Raw genomic sequence first — 24,521 nt, forward strand, 5'->3', positions numbered from 1 at the left:
CCAAATGTAAAAACTGTGATTATTAGAGAGGTATAGACAAAGCCTCCCACAGGGTCTGAATCCGTCTTCTTCAGAGCAGGTGTGTTGTGTGTGTGTGTGTGTTTATCCGCTACATTCTGAGCGGCACCATGGAGACTTTCAGCAGACAGCAGACGTTATCAGCTCTGCTGAGGCCCCCTCGATGTGGGCCAAGTGAAAAAATAGAGAGAGCAATCAGTGTGGTCCCATGATTCCTAGTGAGCTCTGAAGGAATGACATGTAGAGTCACATCTCACACGCCATGTCACGTACAAACGAACACACACTTTCACACCCTTTTTGTGTGTCCTTGCTGGCTCAAAATACAGAATCTAATTATTCCTGTTAATCAGCAGCCTCTCAAACTGACTCATTGTAGAGCGGCATACTGTGCATATGGACACACGCATGCACACACCACTGACCCTCCCCCTCACACACACACACATGCGCACACTCACTCATACAAGTGCTCTCCAAACAGCACACTCTCACTTCAGCTTTGCACAGGATATTATGAAATCAGCACTGTTGTTGAAACTTAGTGAAGGTCGCTAGGAGTCCTCTCTCTCACCCACACACACACACACACACACACACGCACACACACTTCACCTGGCACTTAAACACTCACACACACACACACATCCTTATGCAGAGAGCTGAATCTCCGCTCAGTCCCAGTCCTCTGCTGCTTGAGCGAGGAGCCTGCTGGTGATCGGACTGTCGCCTGAAGCGAAGGGGCCAAGCCGGCGTTGATTCAATTTTTCAGCCCAGTCACTCCTTCTGAAGCTCCGATTAGTCAGCCAAGGGAGACGACAAGAAGAGGAAGAGGAATAGTGATGGCTATGGCCGACATTGCGGAGGATGACCTGGATGAGGTGATGCGCGATGAAGCGGAGGATGTCTTCTTCCAGGACGGTAAGGCTTGCCAAGGGTCAGTCGTAAAGTCTGAAAGCAGGCGTGGGTTTACAGGTGGGCTGCAGGGCTGAAACGGCATCTCGAGGATCGCAGTGAGGTCAGACTGGTTGGTTTGTGTCTTGTGGTTGTTATCAGGGTTAAGAAGGGGGCAAAAGTGATGGTTGAGGTGTGGCCCAGAGGGATCTCTTCAGCTGTGTAGGTGGGGTAGTTTTCGGCATGGTTGAGTAGGCTCCGACATGCACTGATGCTGAAAGGTTACCACCAAAGATGTATTTATTAAATAGAAGAATAGCTTCAATATGCCAACCAGTAGTTACATAATTGTAACAGTCAATTCAACCAATGTAACGAATCCTTGAGAGCTTCATGCTGTCCGTTTTTGAAGGAGCTCTGTGCAGAGTTTGTTTATTGATTCTTCAACTTTTACCCTTTTTAGAAAGCCGAGAGCAGCCATGCCCTCGGGCAGTGTGGGTGTTCTTGTATAACAGGCAGATGTTTTTAAGCAAGCATTATGCACCACAGTGTTTTTTTTTTTTTTATGTCAGAACCAGCTGTAATCATAACCTACATTCAGTTTTATCCTGGGAGAGTGATGAGCAGTAGAGTTACTGCAGGACCTGGATGATGAGCATTCAGAGGTAGATGGAAAAGCGTAAATTGCTGTCAGATTGAATAATAATTGACGACGGTTCAATGTTTTTGAAACAATTATATAAATAACCTCTGACCAGGATTGTGGCTAAAGCGTTATGGATAATGATGCTTCATTTATCAGCACTCAGCACTTATAATGTCACTCTGTGTATCATGAAGTAAAAGGCTTTTTTGTGTTTAAGAGTCCCTCACCAATTAGGCATCTCAACACACGAATATGCTCAGCGCAACTGAACTGAGGTGTTTGATTGCACACCAACTGCTTGCATTGGACTCATTAACACTAGTATATTTATAGATTTGAAGACATATTTAAGCTCTATACAAGCTCCACATGCTCTGCTGCAGCTTCACTGATGACGAGTGGGCAGTGAGCAGGAGGATATTCCCATTTATTGCATCATTTGGTGTGTAAAGTATGTTAATGCCTCCACTGACCCACTTCTGACTGAGATACACCGACGGTAATGTGACGTTCCCTTTGAACAACACAGCCAGGAGGTACTTATCCAGCTGACTCTCTGCAACCAACCATCCAATCACAGCGCACAGATCCATGCAGAGGCTGGCCGGCAGGCATCGCTGTGTTTATTCAAAGACCCAGCTGAAGGTTGCAGAATATGGATCATTTATATTTTCTGTTATAATTAGCTCTTTGGGTTAGTGATGGAAATCATGCTGTGCATTCTGTGTTGAATATTCAAGTTTCATTCTCATTTGTGCTGAATGTAAATGTGTTACCACTGGCCTATTTCTCTTGTAAATCATTAGTTTTGTCATTAGCAGTGGGTTTGCAAATCTTTGAGGTTTTTTACCAACAAAAATAGAATTCAGTGTTGAATGAACTCCGCTTGAAGAGTGGGATGTGTGATTGAGCAACAGTCTTGTGTGATGTTGTTCCCAACCTTTGGGGTCTGAACTGGTAAATACAGGCAGGAAATTCATAAATGTACGATTATTTTTGGCTTTTCTCTAATTGTGTGTGTGTAGCCGTTACGGATCTACAGCATGCAACTTAGACACAGCTCTGCTTGCTAATATGCTCACGATGACAATGCTAACACGTTGGTACAATGTTAACCATGTTCACAGTCTTATTTTATTTAGTGTGTTAGCGTGGTATAAAATGCAACTGGGGCTGAAAGGAATGCCATTAGTTGTGCAGGTTTTTAGTTATACCTCCAAAGTATTGGACACATTGAAATGTTGACCCGACGATGGCACTAGAAGGAAAGTTAAGGGATCATTAAAGCGTTACAATTAATCCTGATTGGAACATGAATATCTGTAAAAAACGTCAAGACCACCAAAGTAATTTGCTATTTATTGCAAAATGTTGTGTGCTATAGAACCACACAGGTGGCTGAAAGGTTTGAGGACCACTGACCTTATGTCATGTGATACAGTTTTTGAAGAAGTGGGCAACATAGAAATTGCTGTAAAATGCATGAAATAAAATAGAAGACAAGAGGCCATGAAGCGAGTAACAGACCTCAGAGTTACTGTAGTAAAGAGGGAGTGTATAAGATATCTTTGCTGTCTTCTCTGCCCTCCCAGAGACAATGGGTTGTATATGTTATGGTTACTCTTGCTAGAAGTTGCTATACTCTAGCTTGTTGTTCTTTTGCTGCTGCGCTGCAAACTGAATTATGGAGCACTACTTTTGGCCCGGCAGCAGAGTGTAAGAGAACAGAGCTGATACAGTCACAAGCGCACTTCCTCCCTCCCTTTTCCTGCCTCTCCTCCTCAAACACACACACACACACACACACACACATACACAGTGAGTCCAGTTCAGGTCTTATGAGTTAACAGAAAGACAGTTAACTTTGGTCAGTGGGAACATTGGGCCTCATGCTAGAGCCACTCGTACGAACAGATTCAGTCTTAAGTGGCCTGTACAAGGGATTTAGGAGAACTTGCTACATTCACCAATTTTCTTGTACTTCGAATTTTCTTTTGGGTACAAAAACAATTTACGAGTGTCCAGACCTGTGGTAGGATTCATGTGCAGTGAGTCTGCTGTTATCCAAGCTTAATTTTCTCACTAGTGGATTGTATATTTCATTACCTAGAAGCAATATTGAGTTTGAAAACCCTTTATGAATTACACTTCATAATTATATTTAGATTATCCTGTTTGACTCTGCAATTAGAATTATATGCTCAATTTTAAAATGTATTCACATAGCCTAACACTATCCTCATTCATTTAAATTGGCGTGATGCTTTTGTATAACACCTCAATATCAATATGAACATCTTAAACTGCAAATGGCGCTGGTCATTTGCAGTTATCTACAGTTAGGAGCGTTTGCATGAATCTGACGTGGATAGGAATACGAGACTGAGGTCCTCTGATGATTGCCCCCGCAAAATCCCCTCTGCACCAACTCCCACCTGATCTGAACGGCTCCATTCAGGTCTTACAGAAACTACAGGCAGAGCCATTAAGTGGTGTTACATACACGTTAACACAAACACAACTCTGCTTTCTTCCCTTCTTATCACACTTTACCACACACATGCACAGCACCCATTTATCAGAAAGAAAAAAACAACCCGGTTACACAAAATGAAAAAGTGCACAGCAGTGTTATTGAGACCAAAATAAACACAATGGCCTCTTTAACTCCTTCTTCCTCCTTATGAGTTATTCAAAGGGCCTGATTTTGCTCTGCTCCTCTACTCATGTGGTTGGCAGCGGAGTGCCAAACAGTGCAAGCAAAGTACACAAGAGTAGTGTGTCCCGAAGGAAAGGAAAGCCGCAGCAGTATAGGGCTTTAAAGGCAGAGATAATAAAGTAAGAGATCGATAGTTGGAATGGTGTTTGCTGTCTAAATAAACTTGTTTGACTAACTAGGTCAGGTCAGAAAGCATGACAAAGTTGCCCTCAGTCACAAGTGAGAAGCTCCATGCAAAGCAGCCTGAATTACATTTACGCTCAAGAACCACATTGGAAATAACTCTTCATGTCAAAAAAATGTCAGACTTGACTTGAAATGTGTAGTATGTAGCAACTTGGCATTTGTATGTGTGTTTAACTGAACTAAATCCCTGTCATTTCATAGAGTTGTGACTTAGCGAAGAGTTTATCCGCTCTGATGCAGGAATGTTTAGTATTGTTCCTGGTTCTTGTGCAGTAGGATGCGTCTCCACTCCTCCACTGACTACCAATTACGTGGCAAAACCACTAATTGCTGGGCTGAACAGCTATTGTTTGTTTGTTTTTTTAAGTCTGGTTTCTGGCACAATGACATGTCAATCACTCAGACTTAATGAGAGTTTTCCATTCAGCCAATGTCCCGCCACAGATTTTGAGAAGAACTAACTACCATGATAGTTTAGATAATCAAATAAATCCTAAGGGGAGGGGTGTGCATGTAACCTGAGAGGGGTTAAAGCTTTGATGGAGTGTTTTCACCCGAACTCTTTAAGCCTTTGCTCAGACTTCTCTTTAATGTTCTCATCTAAACAACACCTGAGATTTAAAGCGGAAACAAATAAAGCAGTAAAGGCATGACACAACATGCAGGTCTGTTTTAAAGGAGGAATGTCAAAAACACCAAATTTCTCATTTTCTCAGAAGGTTTTAGGAGCTTTTCTTGGAACAGGTGAGAGGGCAGCATTCCTCTGGTAATCCATGAAAAAGAGACAATACAAAGAAAAGGCACCTATAGGCTTAAATTGAGCCACACACATTAACCCAATAATTCACTAAGACTGGGTCGGGACCCACAGGTGAGTCACAGGAGATTTTATTTGGGTCACCAAATAAATTAGCAGAATTTCTTCCATCGTCTTTTATTTAGCATATTTCTGCAGTACACTTTCAGCCACATGAGCCTGAATGTTCGTATTGTTCTGATAATTGTGCACATAAAACGAAAAAATGGTCAGAAACCTTCATTTATGCACAAAGTAGCTCTTATGACGACTCATAGATGAGGCCTAGTGTGAATTGGGTTGTGATGGTTTGTAATTTGTAAAAATGTTCTTTCTTGTAAATTTGGAGATAGTTGTGGAGCTATTTCTAATCTACTACGCGTACCACACGCTGCTTGGTATTTAAACTGCTTTTGAAATTTTCAGTTGAGCGTTAACATTAGCTAGTTTAGCTAAATTGATAAATATCATCAACAGTTAGCCTTAACCGACAGTGAACTGAAATCTAACTATTTTATGATGAATGGTCATGCTAAAGAAAACAGATATGATTAAATTGATTGTGTATTAAAGCCAGAGGTTTGTACTTTACAGCCACATAATCACATCTGTATTACATTTTAAGGAGGCATGAGTATATTAAAACTGTATCCCAACTTCAAATATGCTCTTTGAGGAGATCTCATTACGTTATCATGCTGATGACATGAAATCAATCTCACTTCTACAGTGCAGGGGTTCTACTCTTGCCCAAAGGGTGAAACAGAGGACACACCCCCACCACACACACTCACACAAGACATTAGCATGATATGCAGAGCCCATGGAGACGGCTGCAAGACTAGGAGCCAGGTCAGATTTCACAAATCCATTTCTCCCTGTGTCTTGTCCGTACTTGCCTTGTGAGGCAAACCACAGGAAACTGTATCCTCCTCTGAGCCCACATGGTGCCCACCGAGGCTCAGGATCACAGTGAGCCGAGAGGAGGGAGGAGATTTATCTGAGAACCATCTGATCTGACAGTTTAGTATTCATATCGAGATACAAGAAAGCAATGAACAAGCTGTTACTACAGTTATTATGCATTTTAACCTTATTAACCTCATTAAGTGAAGCTCAGTCCAGACTAGAATCAATACCAAAAAAAGCAGTGGCAACCTTATAGCAACAATGTCGACGAGCATATTGACATCCAGTATGTCGCTTAACTGTACTGTATGGGGAGGTAGAGTTATATTATGTCATTACAATATAGAGCGATTTCCTAGTAATGAAGAATGATTTGGTAAAGTGATAGCGTGACTTGCTTGACTTTAGAGAGTTTAATTTAGTTTTTTGTTTGATCTTTACTCTCCTTAATACTTTAAGATCCAATTTGGATTTGTTTTGGATTCAGCAATACAATACTTTTCTGCCCAAGCATAGTTTTTCAGGTGCAAACCCTTATATCTCTGAACACGACCCTTCTTTTATCGTGGGAGGACTATATGTCCAAATGCCACGAGCATAGCAACCTTAATGCACTCTCCAGGCAGCAGAACCTCCAGGTTCACAGTCTGACAAGCAAATAATTAAATCAATGTTCGTTGCTGTCTGTGAAACATTTTGTCAAATTTTGCGAGTGATAATTTGATTTGGCGTAAGTGCATATCTGATCTGCAGAAGCCATAAAGAACATGGAGAGGCTGCGTTAGAGCCAAAAGGGGTCACTGCTGGAGGTTGGAGAATGATCTAAAACTGACTTGATCTACTACTTACCCTTCTATAAAACACACACACACATTAACTGACCCGCTGCACACACACAATCGTCATCTGTCCACCCACACATACACTTCCACTGTCTGGCCATAGATGTCATCTCTGTCCACATACAACACACTGAAGAACACGACAGTATACTGCAGTTTGTGCGTCAGTGGTCGCTCCGTGTTGGTAATAGCTCTGACCTGAGGGGACCTACTGGAGCTGGAATATTACCGCTCCGCATCACCCTCTTCCTGCTTCTGACAGTTGGCTCCACTGACCTACTTTTGCTAAGAGACTCAAATTATCTTTATTTTCTGCAGTTTTCACTGACAAAGGCGAGCTAAATAATACAAAGGAAGGCTAAAAGAGTGGAAAACACTCTTTGCATTTTGGGACTGAAGGTGAATTTTAATGGTGCAACATTCATTAAGCCAGATGATGAAAGAGTAGAAATCTTTCTTTCTTTGTCTCAGCCATAAGTGTAACCTTGTCTCGGTTTCTTGGTCACAGATGTTTACATGTGGCTTAAATCTAAGATGGCATTTTCACTGTACTGCTAACCTTTCCTTTGCAGTTCCCATGTGGTTACTATGACAATCTGTGCTGTGGGCAGCACTGGGCGTGCAGGGTTTACACTTAGTGGTTTGGAACCTTTCTCACAATGAGGTAATCCTGTTAAAAACATGAAATGTAACAGACCACCCATGGCTCTTCACTGGTGGAAGAGGGGAGATCACGTTTTGCTCCTTATTGGGCAGCAGGTCACAGGTGTATTGCTATCTTTTGTAAATTATACAATTACCTAATTGATGGTTGCTTGTGTAAGACTTGTGCTCTGGGCCAGAGTAACCTTTGTTTGACATACACCTAACGGTAAGATGTTTATATAAAAAAGGGTTAGACACATGCAGTGTAAGGCGCAACGTTAGTATAAATGTATTGTTGTGTTGCTGACGACTTGATGAATTAATGTCATGATGATGAAGTCCAATAGTCACGCTCCTTTTATCTCTGTTTTGGTCCCCACCAACTCCTGAGACAAATAACTTGCTCTTTCTTCAACTGCTAGTTACTAACTTTGTCAGTCGTGTCTGCTGTAGCAATGTATCTATCAAAGCTTTAATTGCTGCAATCGGTTGCCGGCTGAAAACGGGGCTGATCAGAGAAGTCTGCACACCGCCTGAAAAACAGAAAAAGAGTTCAAGGATGCTAATAAGATCAGTGGAGCTAATGTGGGACTGTTGGATTATTCTCTCTGGGTTCTTACCTACAGACATTTGATCCATTGCTGTTATAAAAAAAATAATTAATTCAGCTTCAAAATATATAAGTAGTCAGAGAGAAAAACCGTTGAGAATGAAATAGATATTATTATTGCATCCTATATTGCATGCAATTGCTTTGTGAGGTCACTGGTGGTATGATATTGTTGGCCTATGACGTGTCTCCAAGCTCCTCGGGGCAGAAGCTCTACCTGCAACAAGCAACTTGTCATTACAGACCAAAGGAGCCGTGCCATACAGCCTGTTATTAGTTCACCGCTGAAGAGACACACAGTGTGATATGCAACTTTGTACAGACGTATCAAAGCTTTGGATTTATAATTTAAGAAGCAATGCAGTAGACACACCTGTGTATTCAGAGCTGCACACACACATACAGTGCACTGTGTGTTTATACAGTATGTCTCTGCAGTAAACAGAAACCAAAGCTCACAATGTCAGAATTTAGATTCAAGTTCGTCATTTACAACTAGCGAAGTCCAACAATGAATCAACCTAAACAGGGCTAGTAACCGGAGAGGAGGCAGAATTTTCCTCGGACATTCTAGTGCCACACACACACACACACACACACACACACACAACGTCAGACATGCGTGTACATCCCTTTGCTTTGACCTTCCTGCCCTCCAGTCATGTGGCCTCTCTGACTCATCCTGGTTTAGTGGTTAGACGTCGTCAGGCAGAGACGAAGGAAATGTTTAGAGAAAAAGACAAAGAACAGCAGTAAGATAAATATTATACGTGAAGGGCATAAATGCTTAACTGAATAACACAGTGAAGAATTGGTGGTAGAGCGCGCGGGGCTGTTTTAATGCCGCGCTACATGTGGAGCAGGAGATCGATGGTGGCGACCAACAGCAGATGTAACTGGTACGGAAGGAAAGGAACTTCTCTGCTCGGAGGTCAGTGGGGGTTGGCTTCATTTATACCTTCTGTGTATGAATGGGTTTATGAATGGGCACACGTACTTGGGTACATACTGTTTATATATGTACCCAATGATCTATAGTTGTGGTTAATATAGGGAGAGAGCATTTCGCTAAAGTCTTCAGAGCAAAATAAATGTATTCTAGCTTTAAAAAGTATGTTTTAAAGGGCAATGTGAATTATTTTAACCAGTGTTTTAGAGAAAGGTTTCTGTAACAATAAGAATACAGAACATCCAACTCAAATTGTTGTTATAGTTTAATATTACAATATAGATATTTTAATTGTGTGACTTTAAGAATACCTTTGGACCATATACATCAAAAGGAAAGCTGGACAATTAAAGTTGAAATTAAAGTTATAATCTTGAGTTAATAAAAATGCTCAGTGTTTCTTTGTTGCTGACACTATATGTATGTGAGCCAAAGGGAAATTTCTGCTTGCTGAGAAAATTCTTGAAAGGATTAGAGCCGATTAGCCCGATGCTAAATTACCTGTTGCTGTGATTTTGATTGGCAACTGCTATAAATATATGGTTATGCATCTGTGTGCATATGTGTGTGTGTGTGTATGGTCTTCTCTTTGTGCGCGTGTGTGCGTGCAGGGAGTGTGTTTGTGCACGCTGGTTCTTCAGTAAATATAGCTGCTAGTCAGGGGCTGTTGATGACAGCCATAATTACAGGCTGAGCTGTTCAGCAGCTGAGTCGAGGAGGAAGAGAGAGGGGTGTGTCTGGGTGTGTGTGGGTGTGTGTGTGTGTGTGTGTGTGTGTGTGTGTGTGTGTGTGTGTGTGCATGTGTGTGTGTTAGCGCTAGCTGAGGGGCTTATGGAAACCACACAGAGTCCCTTGAATGTGCCCAGCATTTCATAGTAAAATGTTCACAGGAATGTAGGATGTAGGCTGAGTGTGGTTTTACATGTGTTACAGAGTAATGTTTAACATTACATTTAATGTCCCCAAAGAACATTTAACATTGGACCAATCAGAGTCACAGTTAGAGATAAACTGGGACAGAAAAGGACTATATGAGCTCAGTTTGGTGGAGGTGTGTGACTGAATTAATTTGGCGGTGAGGTGAAAGCTCACTGACAGCAGAACAAGTGGAACTGCTGCATACTTCTTTAGCTTTAAGGGGCTATGAGGAAGGAATAGGTTATAGACGTTTTGGGAAACACGCTTATTTGCATTACTGGGAGTTGGATGAGAAGATCAATACCACTTTCTCCTGTTTCTGGTGTAAGGCTACAGCCAGCAGCCAGTTAGCTTAGCTTAGCTTAAAGACTGGAAACAGGGGGAATCAGCTAGCCTCTGTCCACCTACTAGCACCTCTACAGCTCACTAATTAACACGATAAAAAATGATCTTGTTTGTTGAATCTATACTAAATTGAAGTGTAAATACGACATATTGTGGTTTCACAGATTGCTTGTTTGACTTGTGACTTCCTGAAGTCTTGCCAGCTATATGAGGTTGCCAGGCGACCAGAGGAGACTCAAGGGAATGATTATAGCCGTCCATGAAATAGTCCAGTCTCTGTCTTCTCATCAAAAGACAGACCAGAGGTGTAAAAATCAGCGAACCTTCCCTTTAAGATTAATCACAGCAACGAGTCATTATGAAATCCCTTCCTTTACTAATACCAAACTGATGGATTAAAAGGGACAAGCCATTTTCTGCTTCCTTTGCTTTTTGGAAGGGCGAGCTGAATTGGATTTGTATGGACTCAGCGGAACAGCATATCCACTTATGGAGGGCAATTATGCTGGCAGGAGCACCTCAAGACGAGTCACTCTACATAAAACCAAGTTGCCCCACAGAAATGTGTTTTCCCTCGGCCCTCAAATAGCAGCACCTGTGAGTTTCAAGCTGTTTGTAGCTCCTAAAGATGGAGATGTTTGTGTTTTTCATGGTTCTCTTCCATGTAATTACATTTGTCCAGGGAAAAGCAATTGCTGTAAACCCACTTGAGGCGAACAGATTGGAGAGGTAACTTTGAAAAAGCCCCCGTTAAACTGCGTGATCACAGATAATCACACCATCATTTTCACAACCTGTCAATACATTCACGAGGACAAATAAAACTTCTTTCAGGCACTGAAAAGAGGCAGGTCTCCCCGTGCCTCTGCAAAAGTCTGCTTTAACGTCCAAGTGAACATGAAAGGTCTAAATTTAAACCCACAAGGCTGAAATGGTATCAGCCCCCCCCCCCCCCCCCGAAATGGCCCCGCTGCTGTCCAGGGTACAAGGGCAAAGAGAAATGTTTGAGACAGTTTGTAAGGGTGACAGCTGGTTAAATCTGGTGCTCAGGCGTGGATTCATCCTGCAAGCTGGACTGGTGTGCATAGAGAGAGAGAGAGAGAGAGAGAGAGAGAGAGAGAGAGAGAGAGACCAGCTATTGCCTGTAGCAATACAACACAGACTGCAATGTGCTGTATGTGTGTGCAGAGCAGTAGAGAGATCACGTTCTTCATATTTTTGACTCAAAATATGGGCATTTGAGTAGTTTACACTCTTTAATTGAGAGCTGTTTTAAAAGTCCTCAAAGGCCCACACGTTTTGTTTTAGCTTTTCACACCAATCACAGTGATTGGCACAAGCATTTCTTTATACCACTGATGAATTTAACTTTAAACTAAATTGTAAAAACAACAACAAAAGAAAGTGAAATGAAGTATGATACACTGCACACTGCAGACTGGAAGCTTGTCAGTCTAAGATCTTCATTTTTCTTTCTTTTTTTGATTTTCTTGTTTCTTATAATACCCTCATCTATATTTGGCAGTACTGCTATGTCAAAACGTAAACCAATAAAGCTCCTCTGAGTTAAAGAGACAGACAGTCAGTCAGACAGACAAAGAGAAAGAGACAGACCATACTCCAAATTTAATTCATCAATTTGACCCCCCCCCCCCCCCCCCCCCCCCCCCCCCGACCCCCTCTCCCTCCCCTCCAGTCTGACCCCGCCCTCCCTGTGACATCCTCCGCTTCTGATTGGCTCGCCGTTATTCAGGCGGAGCGCAGCAAACACAAACCAGAGTGTGTGAAAGGGGGTTCAGTGTTTGCTCGGGACGGCGGCTGCACCGACTCCAACCGGGAAACAAACGTCGACCATCCATCGCTCATCCGGGCGGCTGGTTCATGCTTGTGGGAGATTTTTTTCATTAATCTTCATCGCGAACGGCAGCGAAACGTCTGCGTTGGAAGAAACGACGCACTTTCTCTATTTGTTTACGCATGGATGGAGAGGCGCAGGTAGACGGCCAAAGACGCCACTGAGGAGCCACTCGTGAAGTTTTGCAGAGGTAAGTTGAGTCATCGCCCAGTGCAACTTCAGTGAGGCTAGAAACGGTCAACAACACGGGCTTGTGTGATGCTCATTCAGAAATCCAGTGCGTTCTCGCAGATGTGGGGGAAACGCTTGTTCTCCGCGGCAGTAGGTTAGTGGATCACAGCGAGGCATGAGCCGAGTTCACCATAGATGCAACTCATTGGAGGATAATCGTCGAGTTTTTTTGACATAAATATCTGGATAGTGCAAATAATTAGACTGTTGTATTAATATATCTTGTTTTCGCAAGAACAGCTAGTAAGTCACTTTATTGTAATACAGCCAGGAAAAGACACTAATGCCATATTTTGATATCCAAAATCTAAGACAATAACTTGTCTCACATCCCGATATAAATATAATATCGATATTTAGCCCAGCCCCAGTTGAAATTGTTTAATGGTCCATGTTTATCGCATCTAATTGAAGAAATCAAACTCCAAAATGACAAATCTGTGGATTACAGAGGGTTGGAGCGTTTCCAGCCCTCTAGGCTATGTGTTGTTTTTTCGCGTTATCTTTATGTCACTTCTTTTGACAGATGATGTGTTTTAAAGAGCCGTGTCAGGCCCTGAACTGTTTTCTTGGAGACATGAGAAACAAGTTTAAATTGGGTGAAATGTTATGAAGCTTGTTCATGTATAGCTGTGCATGTGGTTGTGTACTTGTGACACACACTCTTGTGATGCGCATGTGAAACATGAGAGAATTAGGTCAGTGGTTTAAAAAATGCCCTTCCAGGTTTGTTGAGGATGGAGGTCAAAGGGTTTCAGTCTTTTGTCATGCACTGATACCACCTACAGTGGATCTGCCTGCTGAACCAGAGCAGCAGCGCTGAAGAAAATCTGCCTGTTTGAAAAAGTGAGCAGCCTTGACTGTTCTGTCAGGAGACATATCCAGTTGTTAGAAGATTTCTACCTTCCAGATGGTCTGCAAATAACTCTCTTTTTTTCTTGTGCTTTCTGGGCTGTAAAAACATCCTTGATATTTTAAAATCCCCTCCTTTTTTTAAAAGTGTGCCAACTGAGCTGTTATCTTTCCAGCTGCGTGTCCTCCAAGTTGATCAAAAGCAACAATTTTTCAAGCATGCCCACGATTCGCAGCCAGTTCCAATACACTTGGAAATGAAAACAAAACAACAAGACAATCTTCCACCCAAATAAGCATGCAGCCTGCAGCGGGGCTTTTCCCCCGGCTGCTCATGCTGTTTCTGAGGAAAAAAAAGGCATTTTTTCTTTTTCAGGGCTAAATGCTCTTTCATAGCAGCGCCAGGCTGACTTTGATATGGTTAAGTGGAAGTGCTTTGCTTCCCTGCCAGCCCGTTTTGGGCCATGGCTAAGCTGTTTGAAAGGGGCTGGAGACGAGGGGGTAGCATGCTTGTGCCAAGCCGAGACGGGCTGCAGGGATGCAAGAGCAGCGTCTGTTCCCAGACTCCGCTCACCTTCCCTCTACTTTACCCCAGCCGGCTTTTCATTCCCCGCATCTGCTCCCTCAGTCTCAGCCCTCTTTCTTCTCCCTCCTTCTTTTCACTCTCTCTCTCCGTCTTTCACTTTCTGTGTCTCCACTCATGCAGGGACGAGCACTCACTCTCACACATACACACACACACACATACACACACGCATGCACTCATTTCCTCCGCTTTCTCTCCAAAGTCTCATTAAAGGAATTATGACCGTGTGGTTTGGAAGAAATTCAGAGGCTCGGTCGTTTTGTTGGTTGTTTCCCCCCAAAGTGCTAAAACACAACACTGCACATGTTGATGTGAATTGAATGTGATTCTTTGAAGAATGTCATCTAAGTTCGATTTAGTTCAACATTTCAATTGTGGAGCACCTGATCCACCAACTGAAATAAAAACATCATACAGCAGGTCGATGCAGAAATTGCGGTTGCTCAATTTTTACCTCATGGCAACAAAAGCACCAACCCACCAATTTGGTCCAGACTGAAATATCTCAACAACTATTGGAATGATTGACTTCAAAGTTTGTACAGATATTCCTGATCTCTGGATGATAAATCATAATGACTCAGGTGATCCTCTGTAGCGCCATCGCTCCAGATGTTACCTCATTGGCCGTCTCACACAGCTAATTCATATAGAAGCAGATTATGAAGGCTGTGTAAACGGTACACCAAAAGAAGGAGAAGAAATATGACTGGGAGGTGCATTGTGCTGGCAGCCATGATGAAGACTTCATGCTTTAAAGTCTATTGACGTCTCGCACACGGAGAACTTCACCTTTTCCTTTATGCAAGAACACCCACTTGCACTTTTTGGGAATATTGCCTACCTCTGTGTGTTTTGTAGGTGGCTGGCTGTGTGCAGCATGTGTTGCATGCACATGCATATGTCTTTCCATCTGTGATTATATGTGTGGTTTTGGGGGGAAACGTAGGCCTTACATTCTTACAGGAGGAGTGCCTCCCTTAAGTTTTCACAGCTGATAGTTATTTCATAAGGCGTGTAGGCTGCTGAATGTTTGTTAAATGTTTCACTGGGATGCACTGTGAGAGTTAAATGACAGAAAAACAACTTAAATAATGAAGTCAAGTCTCCTGCTGAGTTTCCATGATCCAGAGATCCAAATTTAACTCGACCCCTAGTCTGCGCCTGAGAAGCTGCTTTGGTATAACTGGCAAGAAGTTGATTTTGTTCAAGTTCTCTGAAACTTTAATGTTGCCTTTGGGGAAATTGGGTCATTCTGTTCACAAATATAGAAGACGGTTGTTTTGATGTGTCTGTCACAGTGCGTACAAACCGGTATTATTTTAGAAACGGAGTTACTTCTCAACACTTCCCTCCTCTCTTGTTTGGAGCAAGTCTGTTTGGGCAAAGTGATTCATCACAGGCAGAGTTAACTGTGACAAACCTCCATTTAGATTGTGGTTTAGTGACACCGGGGTCTGATAAAGAGGCTGTCGCGTCTGCTCCGAGTCAGAGGTTATCTGGTCTCAAGATGGTGGTCTGGCCATGCTCGCCTGTCCCGACATGTCCTACTCTACGATCACGGCCTCCTCGGTGGGGGTGGGAGGTATTTTATGTGAGTTGGGAATTTCTGGTGTCAAGTAGGTGGGTTGTGGCTGTTACACTGCGGTCAAGTGGTATGTGGAGGGAGGGGCAGAGGCAGGGAGTGGAGGGTTGACTGGGAGAGTGGAGACGACTAGCTGGGTGGAATGAGGAGTGGAGGTGGGAGGCGAGACAGGAACGGAGGAAGAAGATGATGAATCCCTTTGTTTGTACAGACATTCATGATCCCTGGAGAAAGAATCCTTGACTGTTCACCCAGCGCCAAAACCTGCAAAACTAATGACATTCCCATCAGCCTCAGTTGTAGTTTGTACTAATTAGCTAATGTTAGCAAGATTTAACTAAAAACACCAAAGATTGTAAACATTTTACCTGCTTAACCTCAACATGTTAGCTTTGGCATGTTGCCATTCCGACCGTAGCATTCCGCCTTCGTAGCCTAAAGGCTCATGGAGCTGCTCGTGCAGCTTTAGACTCTTATCTTACCTTTTTAAAGTGTGAGATAAAATGAAAGAAAACAGTCAATCTTGCGTCTGCTCAGCTGTCCTCACAGGCTGTTCTCTTCTTCTACAACCAGTGCTCTCAGCTGTGTATCAGTGAGCATGGTCCTATAGAATAGTTACTGAGGTCAGTGCTGCTCAACCACAAGCTGTGGTTCAGACGAATGCTGTGAATGAGGAAAGGGTACGTCAAGCCCACTGAGAGTTGGTGTATGTACATTGTATGAAAGTCAGTGTATCCTGCAACACTCACGTTTGTGTATTTGTATGAAAAATGATAACCAGAACAATTATGTGCTGCTAATGGACTAATGGACCCAACTCTGTCTGTCTGTCTGCGTGTATGCGTGTGTCTGTGTGTGTCTGTGAGAGTGTTGGGTGCATCCATCAATGTGAATGGTTGCTGATCCACCCTTGGGTTTTCCATGTTTTAGTACTTTATTATTTCCATCACTTTCCCTCCCTCCCTTCCTCAACCCTCTTCAGTTTCTTACAGTCCCTTCCCATCTGTCCACCCCTCCCTTTTACTCTCCTCCTGGATACAGACGGAGAATTTATGGTTTGAACCCGTCCTCACCCCCCTCCCCCGTTGTCTCTGAGCAGATCAGCACAGCATTCTTGGTGTGTGTGTGTGTGTGTGTGTGTGTGTGTGTGGTGGAGGTGTTCCCCATTAATTCCCTCGCCAACTGTGTTACCATGCTATGAGGGAACACTCGTATGCACCACATGGCACATCTAGAATTGACGTCATGTGCGACACATGATATTTGACACACTGGCAAGCACACACACACACACACCTCTGGTTGGAGCAGCTGGGAGCTGTGGCGGTGTTATGATTGCAATAAGCGTTTTAGGGTCTTAAGCTGATAATCTGTCTGTTTTGGTATTTGGTGCGCTCCCTCTGCATCGTCCAGCAGCTGGAAGACACGCTATTGGTTCACGTTTGTGTGTCATGGTGGTTTTATGTCAGTTTCTTTGTTTGCCAGCATGAGAACAACATGCAGATACAATTTTGTTGTGCAACACATCCAGTGCCAGCAGCCCTGACAGTTTTCTTCATAGTTCTAAGTTGTACATGTGCTGTCAACATAGTGATGGATCTCTCAGCAACAATCAATGCTACACTTTTCTTCCCAGCCTCCTGTCTCCTCTGCTTCTGCTTGTTTGGTTATCTCTGTTGTCTCTCGCTGTTTGTGCAGATTTTGTCTTTGACACTTTATCTTAACCCAGAATACAGAATGCTGAGTTTCAGTGCTGTGATAGGCACAGACACTGTTGCAACTTTTTGAGGAGACTTTCTGCACCTTTTGTGATTGGTTTCTTCTGTCACAAAGTTGAGTTTTCCGAGGCACTGGGAAGTGGGTGTTGCCGTTACCCTGCCGCCCCGGAGTGGTCGTGACACACAGCTGTGTAATGACTTGAGGAGGAGGAAGGAAGGGAAGGGGGGGGGGTGAGAGTGCTCCTTCGCCGTGAGGCGAGTCGTTGCCAAGATGTACGTCTCCTCCTGCAACAATGTCCTAAAAGGTCGCAGCTACCCGGGGTGAGGAGTATGATTTGGGTACCATCAGAACCCAAAAATGTCCCTGCTGTAGCCCGGCATTCTCCACTGAAGCCGCATCCTAGACAACGTTGACCAATAGCATCCTGTTATCCCCACGTGGCACACCCGTGCGTCTCCATGCATAAACGGTTATGAATGGCCTGTCTGAATTTGTTAGCGACCGTTCCTTGCAGGCGTTCCAGCAACAACTTTGCACTTAGAAATCCCCAGACTTTTGGTTTTAGGGAAATCTCAAATTGTCTGGTACCAGGAGATCAGAGCCATACTAAAAGTCAGGGTGTCAAGACTGTGCTGCTTTGATATGGACCCTTGTTTTTTTTTATTATTACTATCTCACAGGTCTTCCAATGTTATGGATGATCAATACTAAATCCATCGACTCCCCTGTTATTGCAAAACATTTGTAAGCGGCAGCTTCTCTAATGCGATACGATTTTCCTGTCTGACCCTTTCTGAATCTTTTGCGATGAGCAAAATAATCAACTTTCTAATCAATAATGAAAATAATCATTCGTTGCAGCCCCAGATGTGTTGGCGCAGGACGGCTTGTGATCACTAAATGTCACATCAGACTGAAAGATTCAATTTTGTAATGTCTTCTTTTAGCTGTGTTGTAAAGGAAAAGTTCAGTTGTGCTCATAAAAGCGGCATTTAAACTTTGTAGGGTCGTTAAACAGAAAGCGTGTCAAGCCCAAGACTCTTGGTTTTCTTCTAGACTTTTACAGTTACTGGTGCTTGCACTGAAAAGAACACTCCTGTAGATGTAAGAGTCTGTTGTTTGACTACCAAAGACTTGGATTATGCATGATTCACCTGAGCTCTCATGATATTATAGCTGAGCGGTTTGTCTTTTTGTGTGATGAATATGATCTGAAATGATGAATCACGCTTCAAGTGATTCAGCTGCACGTCCCTGATAAGCACTTGTGCTTACTAAGCTAGTACACTGAGAACACAGTGTGTTTTTGAGTGTCTCTTGACCTTTTCTGCATGTCCTCCCCTCTCTCCCTCTCATCTTCCCAGCTCGGTCTCGGCCTTACACTGCAGATAAAAGCTGACACGCCATGAAAAACGAAACGAAAAAAAGAAAGGCGTCAATACTTACAGGAGAACCACCCGGTGGGACCAGATGTGTATGTGAACAGCTGTGTGTAGAGGCAGGACTTAGTGAGTAGGCAGGTGAATGAGTTCACATGATGATCGGCTTTTTACACGGTGTAGCGGATGACATGCCTGTATTACTGCTTATCTGCAGCATTGTCCACTGATGTGATAACAATGCTTGATCTCTCCGTCGGTGTCTGAATCATCCTTGTTTCTGTCACTCTATCTCTACTGTCACTCTTTGTGTTATTTGTTTTTGCCGTTTCATTTTCCCTTATCACGTCACGACTCTCTAGAACTACGCCTACTTCCACAATCTAAATGATTACCTCGAACTAGTTGAACTTTTAAGTAGTTCCTGTGCTCTTTACTGTCTGCAACTTCGATGTCAAATGTTATTAATCTCCAGTCTAATGCTCCTCAAGCGGCCGTGACAGCAGAGCAAAATGCACATCAGTGCCCGGCTGCAAAATGCACATCGGTGCCCGGCTCCCTGCTGCGTCTTTACCCGAGACAGCGTGATAATCTCCACAGTCAGTTGAAATACCACAGTTTAGGGAGAAGAGGGACAATTATTCCCCAGGAACATGTGGAAGTGTCTTTTTCTGTCATCTTTCCTTTCTTGCTTCAGCCGTGTGTTTTTTCTTTTTGCCCAGCCGCTCGGTAAATTGTTTGTTAACATTATGGTAATGACTTCGTCAAGGCTGCAGGAGGAATGAGTGGGACAGAAATCCACCGTGGCGTCTGTTTGTAAATCACACCTACGATGTTTAATTGTTTTGCTGGTGAGGGAGAGTGTGCATTTAAGGCTGTACTGTCAAATATAAAACCAAGAAAGCATTATAAACCGAAGACATGATGCGGATCATGGATGGTGTAGACTAATTGTACAGTTGTAGCATAATTAGCTGTTTCCTGAATTTAAAGATGGCCAGTAGTGCAGTTTTTCCACACACTTCGTGTCATCTATGAAAGTACAGCTGTTTCCTGAAGCCCAGGAGCTCACCTCCCAGTCCTGCCACCTTCACATTTTTGAACTGTGACAATAGCTGGAAGTTTTCCCATGGTCGGCTAATTCACACAAAGCTGTAAAGCACTGTGAGCTTGTATTATCACAGTAGCAGCTATCAGTGAAAAGAATGTTGTCTTTCTTTTCCTGCTAAAAATAACAAATGGAGCTGAAATAACCGGCGGAATCCTGTTATGGCCGCTGCATTCCAGCGCTGCAGCCTAGGTGGTCACTTTCAATCAGACTCACACATAATGGACAAATCATAGAAGAAGAGCAGGTGGGAAACTGGTTCTCATGCCGGCCCAAATTCACAGGGATGCTGCAGACATTTATTAGACCTAATTTTCTAATTTCTTGGTTACATTTTCCTGCTCAGACAATGTGTCATAACTCTTCCCAAGAAGCTAGAAAACGTTAGGTTGTCATTGTCGGACTCACGATGGACTGTTTATAAAAAAAATCAAATAAAAAAAGGATTATATTCAGTGAAGCAGAACCAGAGGCGGGGTCTTTTTGTCATTCCATGTATTCTCCTTTCTAGTCAAAACCTTATGCCTCCATTACCCAGAATGCAACACAACCGCAGATGAGATTCTGATGTGTTCTGCTCAGCTAATTGATTCTCAAGCACGAGGAGCGGGCTGTAGAGGTCTGATAAGCTCACTTCTTTCAGGCCGCACTCCCAGATTGATTTCATTTTCTATCTTTCACACCAACACTGACTCAAGTGACATCACTTGAGGACATTTGTCAGACTTCACTGATGCCTCTGGAGCCACAACGTACTTTAAATGGCTTTTAATATATGCAGCAGTGCTCCTGTAGAGACCTGTAAACGGACTGTGATGTGTAGTGGAGCAGACAAGACAGCTTGATAAACTTTCCATCACAAATCTCAAATATAAACTGATACCTGGACGTCCGTGCATTTGATTGACAGGCTGTGTTTGATATGGCTTATTGCTTAATTATGCATTAATACTCCCTGCAAAGCAGCATTGACTCTGAGCGGATCAGGCTGGTGACATGCTGGATGTGGATATGCAGCGTTGTCAGAGTTGCTGGTGATAATGTTGTCATGGGACATCTACATTTGGCTGCAGCACTTAATGACTTTGTGTGTCGACAGCATGTGCTTGTGTCTTAAGCTCCTGTCTCTCAGCTGCTGCTGCCGCTGCTGCTTTCTACCATACTGTCTGATAAAGCATTAAATAATCTCTGAGTCCATTAATCTGGATTGTACATTTACTGGCTTGGTTTACAGTTCTCACAAGTGATTACACGCCGCTCTCCGCTGCTGAAATGTCAGCATCAGCTGCCTGAATGTAGCTTCAGTCCAGACACGACTCAGTTAATCTGGTCATCTATACATTTAAATGACACCTCATATCCTGGCCTTAATTTCTCCTGCGTGCACTGCTCCACAAGGACACCGATGACCTATAATTAGAATGAAATTGTGACTTAATATACACGCACACTGGGGTTCAAGAGCAGAAGGTGCCTTTTGAACGCTGGGGAAATGTCACAGAGCTTTGGTTCTTGTTAAACATGATGGCTTAAAATAAAGATATAAAGACACTAATCACGTGTACAGATTGAAGTGACACATAAGTCCAAACACTGGCCTTTAAAACCCAAATCTGAAAATTAGATGTCAGATTTAATGTTTGCGTGTGTGTATTTCTTCAGCTTGTTGGCAACATTTCTGACCTGTCTCGACTTTCATGTGATGGAGCTGGCACTGGCCTCCTTTTTTACACACACACACACGCACGCACGCACGCACGCACGCACGCACGCACGCACGCGCGCACGCACGCACGCACGCACGCGCGCACGCACGCACGCACGCACGCGCGCGCGCACGCGCGCGCGCGCGCACACACACACACACACAGAGTTCAATTTACACACTTAAGCAGTCACACAACAGTCACATCCCCCTCTGCAACAGATCCAGTTCCCAATCTGTCTGGTAATAAACCACATCAGATGACTGAATCGAGCATCAGCTGATTCTAGTTGATGTTATTTCTCATGTTGACCTGATAAAGCTTTGGTTGTTTTTTTGTTAAATCACTCGCCGTGAGAGGATGTCTGAGATCAGAAGATTTGGATTATTTGGGTCAGGGTTTCAGGCTGCTTGATTAGTTTGGACTAGATAAGGTCCTTATACACAGGGTGATTAAAAAATGAACAAAAATAAAAGTGTAATTTGGTGAAAAATGCTTATTTCCATTCTGGCTAGAAGTTGGATGAGAAGAAAAATACCACTGTCGATGAATATGAAGCCACGGCTAGCAGTAGCTTAGTAGCAGTACTGGAAACGGGGTTAAAACAAATGAGATTTAAAAATAAATAAAAAAGATTAGCAAGTCTTTTCCAGTCTTTAAGCTAACCATACAGACGGTAAAGTGGTATCGCGATCTTCATTAGTTAATAGCTCCAATTTCTTGATAAACAGAAATTCGATCTCATGTTTTTATTTCAGTTTGTTTGTCTGTTTCTCAGCAGGATTATGGAAAAACTACCGTCCCAATGTTCATGAAACTTGGTGGAAGAGAACCCGTACATTTAGGAGAGGATCCGAATTACAGAGCGGATACACTCATTATTTTTCACTTATGGAAACGGCCTTGGCAGAGGTCTGTGCTCTGAGTGACCTTCTAGTTATACATTTGTTTTGGGTCGAACAAGCTTACATGTGAAATGGGTCATCAGTTACTTTGTCTTTGCCACTTGTCAGTTCATGGGTTTTTGTCAAATGTTTGCGCTTCTTCGGGAATTTTCTGTCATTGTGGCCATTCTAAAACGTTACAAAGAGGCATTGTTCACATCTGTAGGGATGACTATTGACCAAGCTATTGCTTCTTTTTGTACCTGAGGTATCGCTGCTGCATACCTGCATCGCACAGGAGGTGTTGACGTTTCTGTACTGCCTTTTGTTTCTTCTGTGTGTTTTTTGTCTGAGATGCGATTGCTTGAAAGCTGGTGACTCTTAGTCTTTAGTCAGAGTGTAAAAATGTTATTTATCATCGTACAGGTGACTGCAGCCATAACAGGGTCTCTATTTTCAGGTTCAACGCTCTTTGTGTGTGTGTGTGTGTAGGTGTGTAGGTGTGTAGGTGTGTGCGCGCGCATAAATCTCACGGTTCGGATCGTATCACGGATCAGAGTCACGGTTCAGATCACAGATCGGATCAGCACAAAAGAAAAAAGGGAGCAAATATAACTTTTTGAGATCTCTGAACACATCTTTTGCCACCGATACTACATGCCTTTCATTGATGATTCATATTGGCAGATACAGATACCTTTGTTGTTTGGTTATAGCAGCTGGTGATAATGAGGCTCTCTTATCCTGGAGTCATTTAGCCTTTTAAAGTAGATGTAAATGGCCAAATCCTGAAGTCAGTTAAGAGGCAATATTATGATCGTTCTGCTGTATAGGACTGTAGAATTACATTTGCACGTGCACCACTCTGGTTTCACCTTTCATAAACATAACTGTAGAGTGATTAGGGAGGCATATTTGTCAATGTCACACACTTTACCTGCAGGTAACTTTTGGATTTAGAAAATATTCTTTCCAAAATGGTCAACGAGTTAATGGGACACGTGGTGAAAGTGGGATTAAAACATGCTGCCTTTCATTTAAAAATTAATCTCATGCACTTTATGTATGCACGTGATTATGAAGACCGCTTATAATCTGTAAAGAGTTGAAACGTCAAGATGTCTTAATGCAAGTCTTGAATCTTAACTTTTTTCTGAGGGAATATTTGAAGAAACTTCTGATATACATGCAGTGGTTTTGTAGTTTAACACGTGATAATATAAGTAGACCAACGTGAAGCTACCTTAGTTTATTTTTGACCATGTTTGAGACACTTGTGCTCAAAACCAAGCCCTCTGTTTTCCTCCCTCTTGTTTTCAGTTGTTAACAGGATTACAGGAAAAACAGACAGTGCAGAAACAGTGCAGTATGCTTTGGCTCAAAGGTGGAAGCCTGCAGCCAGTTTTAGCTCAGTTTGGATCCACACCAGCAGTTACCCTCCTCACTGAACCAGTTCACACTGACATGGACTCATCAAGGGGAAACTGAGCAGCTTTCAGGCACGCGCTTGCAACCTGCAGGGTGTGTTGGAACATGTTAGTCCATTTCATGTAAACAGTATATCATCCCTGTTGCATTTGTTCTTTTGTCCTCATTGTTTGTATCTTGTAACCAGACTGCTGCATCTTTTTTATACCATTTTTCTCCCGTCAAATCTCTCCTCATCTCTTCGCTGCTTTATTCTTTAATTTGTTCCTATTTTTATCTGCATGTCCTGCCTCATTAAATACAAATAATCACAATTAGAAAGGAATGAAAGGCAGTTTAAGGACGCTTTGGATGACATTTAAAGCAGCATCTGTAAACTGTCTGAATATAACAAATTAAGGATTGGTGCTTTAAAAGCCTCGGTCCTGTAACTCAAGGGTGTGTGTCCTACTTCTTGGCAGTTGGCTCTCATAAGCGTTGTTTTACGTAACACACTTCATCCCATTTTGTCTGCTGTTGCCATGGTGAGGCTAATTTATACACGCATTAAGAATTAGGCTCCTGTCCTTATAATGCACTGTGGGCTGACATTTCTATTAAACATAAATACACACTCATAGAACGGGCACACACACTCTCAGAGGATTATGTAGTGTGTGTGTGTGGCTGTTTATAAGTTTGGGTGGGACTCTTGTATAAAAGATGAGTGAT

The 24,521-nt window shown here is 42.9% G+C and overlaps 1 protein-coding gene across 1 annotated transcript in view; it reads left to right on the forward strand.

Moving 5' to 3' along the window:
- Positions 1 to 860: 860 nt before the first annotated feature.
- Positions 861 to 24,521, forward strand: part of ripor2 (RHO family interacting cell polarization regulator 2) — a gene marked incomplete at its 5' end in the record, with an annotated part of 52,449 nt that continues 28,788 nt past the window's right edge. Inside the window, one exon of the mRNA XM_079175647.1 lies at positions 861 to 939. Within this exon, the coding sequence (XP_079031773.1) occupies positions 861 to 939 (79 nt within the window). The remainder of the gene's footprint in view (positions 940 to 24,521) is intronic.

This window comes from Pholis gunnellus (genome assembly GCF_910591455.1).
Source record: "Pholis gunnellus genome assembly, chromosome: 16".
NCBI classification, from domain to species: Eukaryota; Metazoa; Chordata; class Actinopteri; order Perciformes; family Pholidae; genus Pholis; species Pholis gunnellus.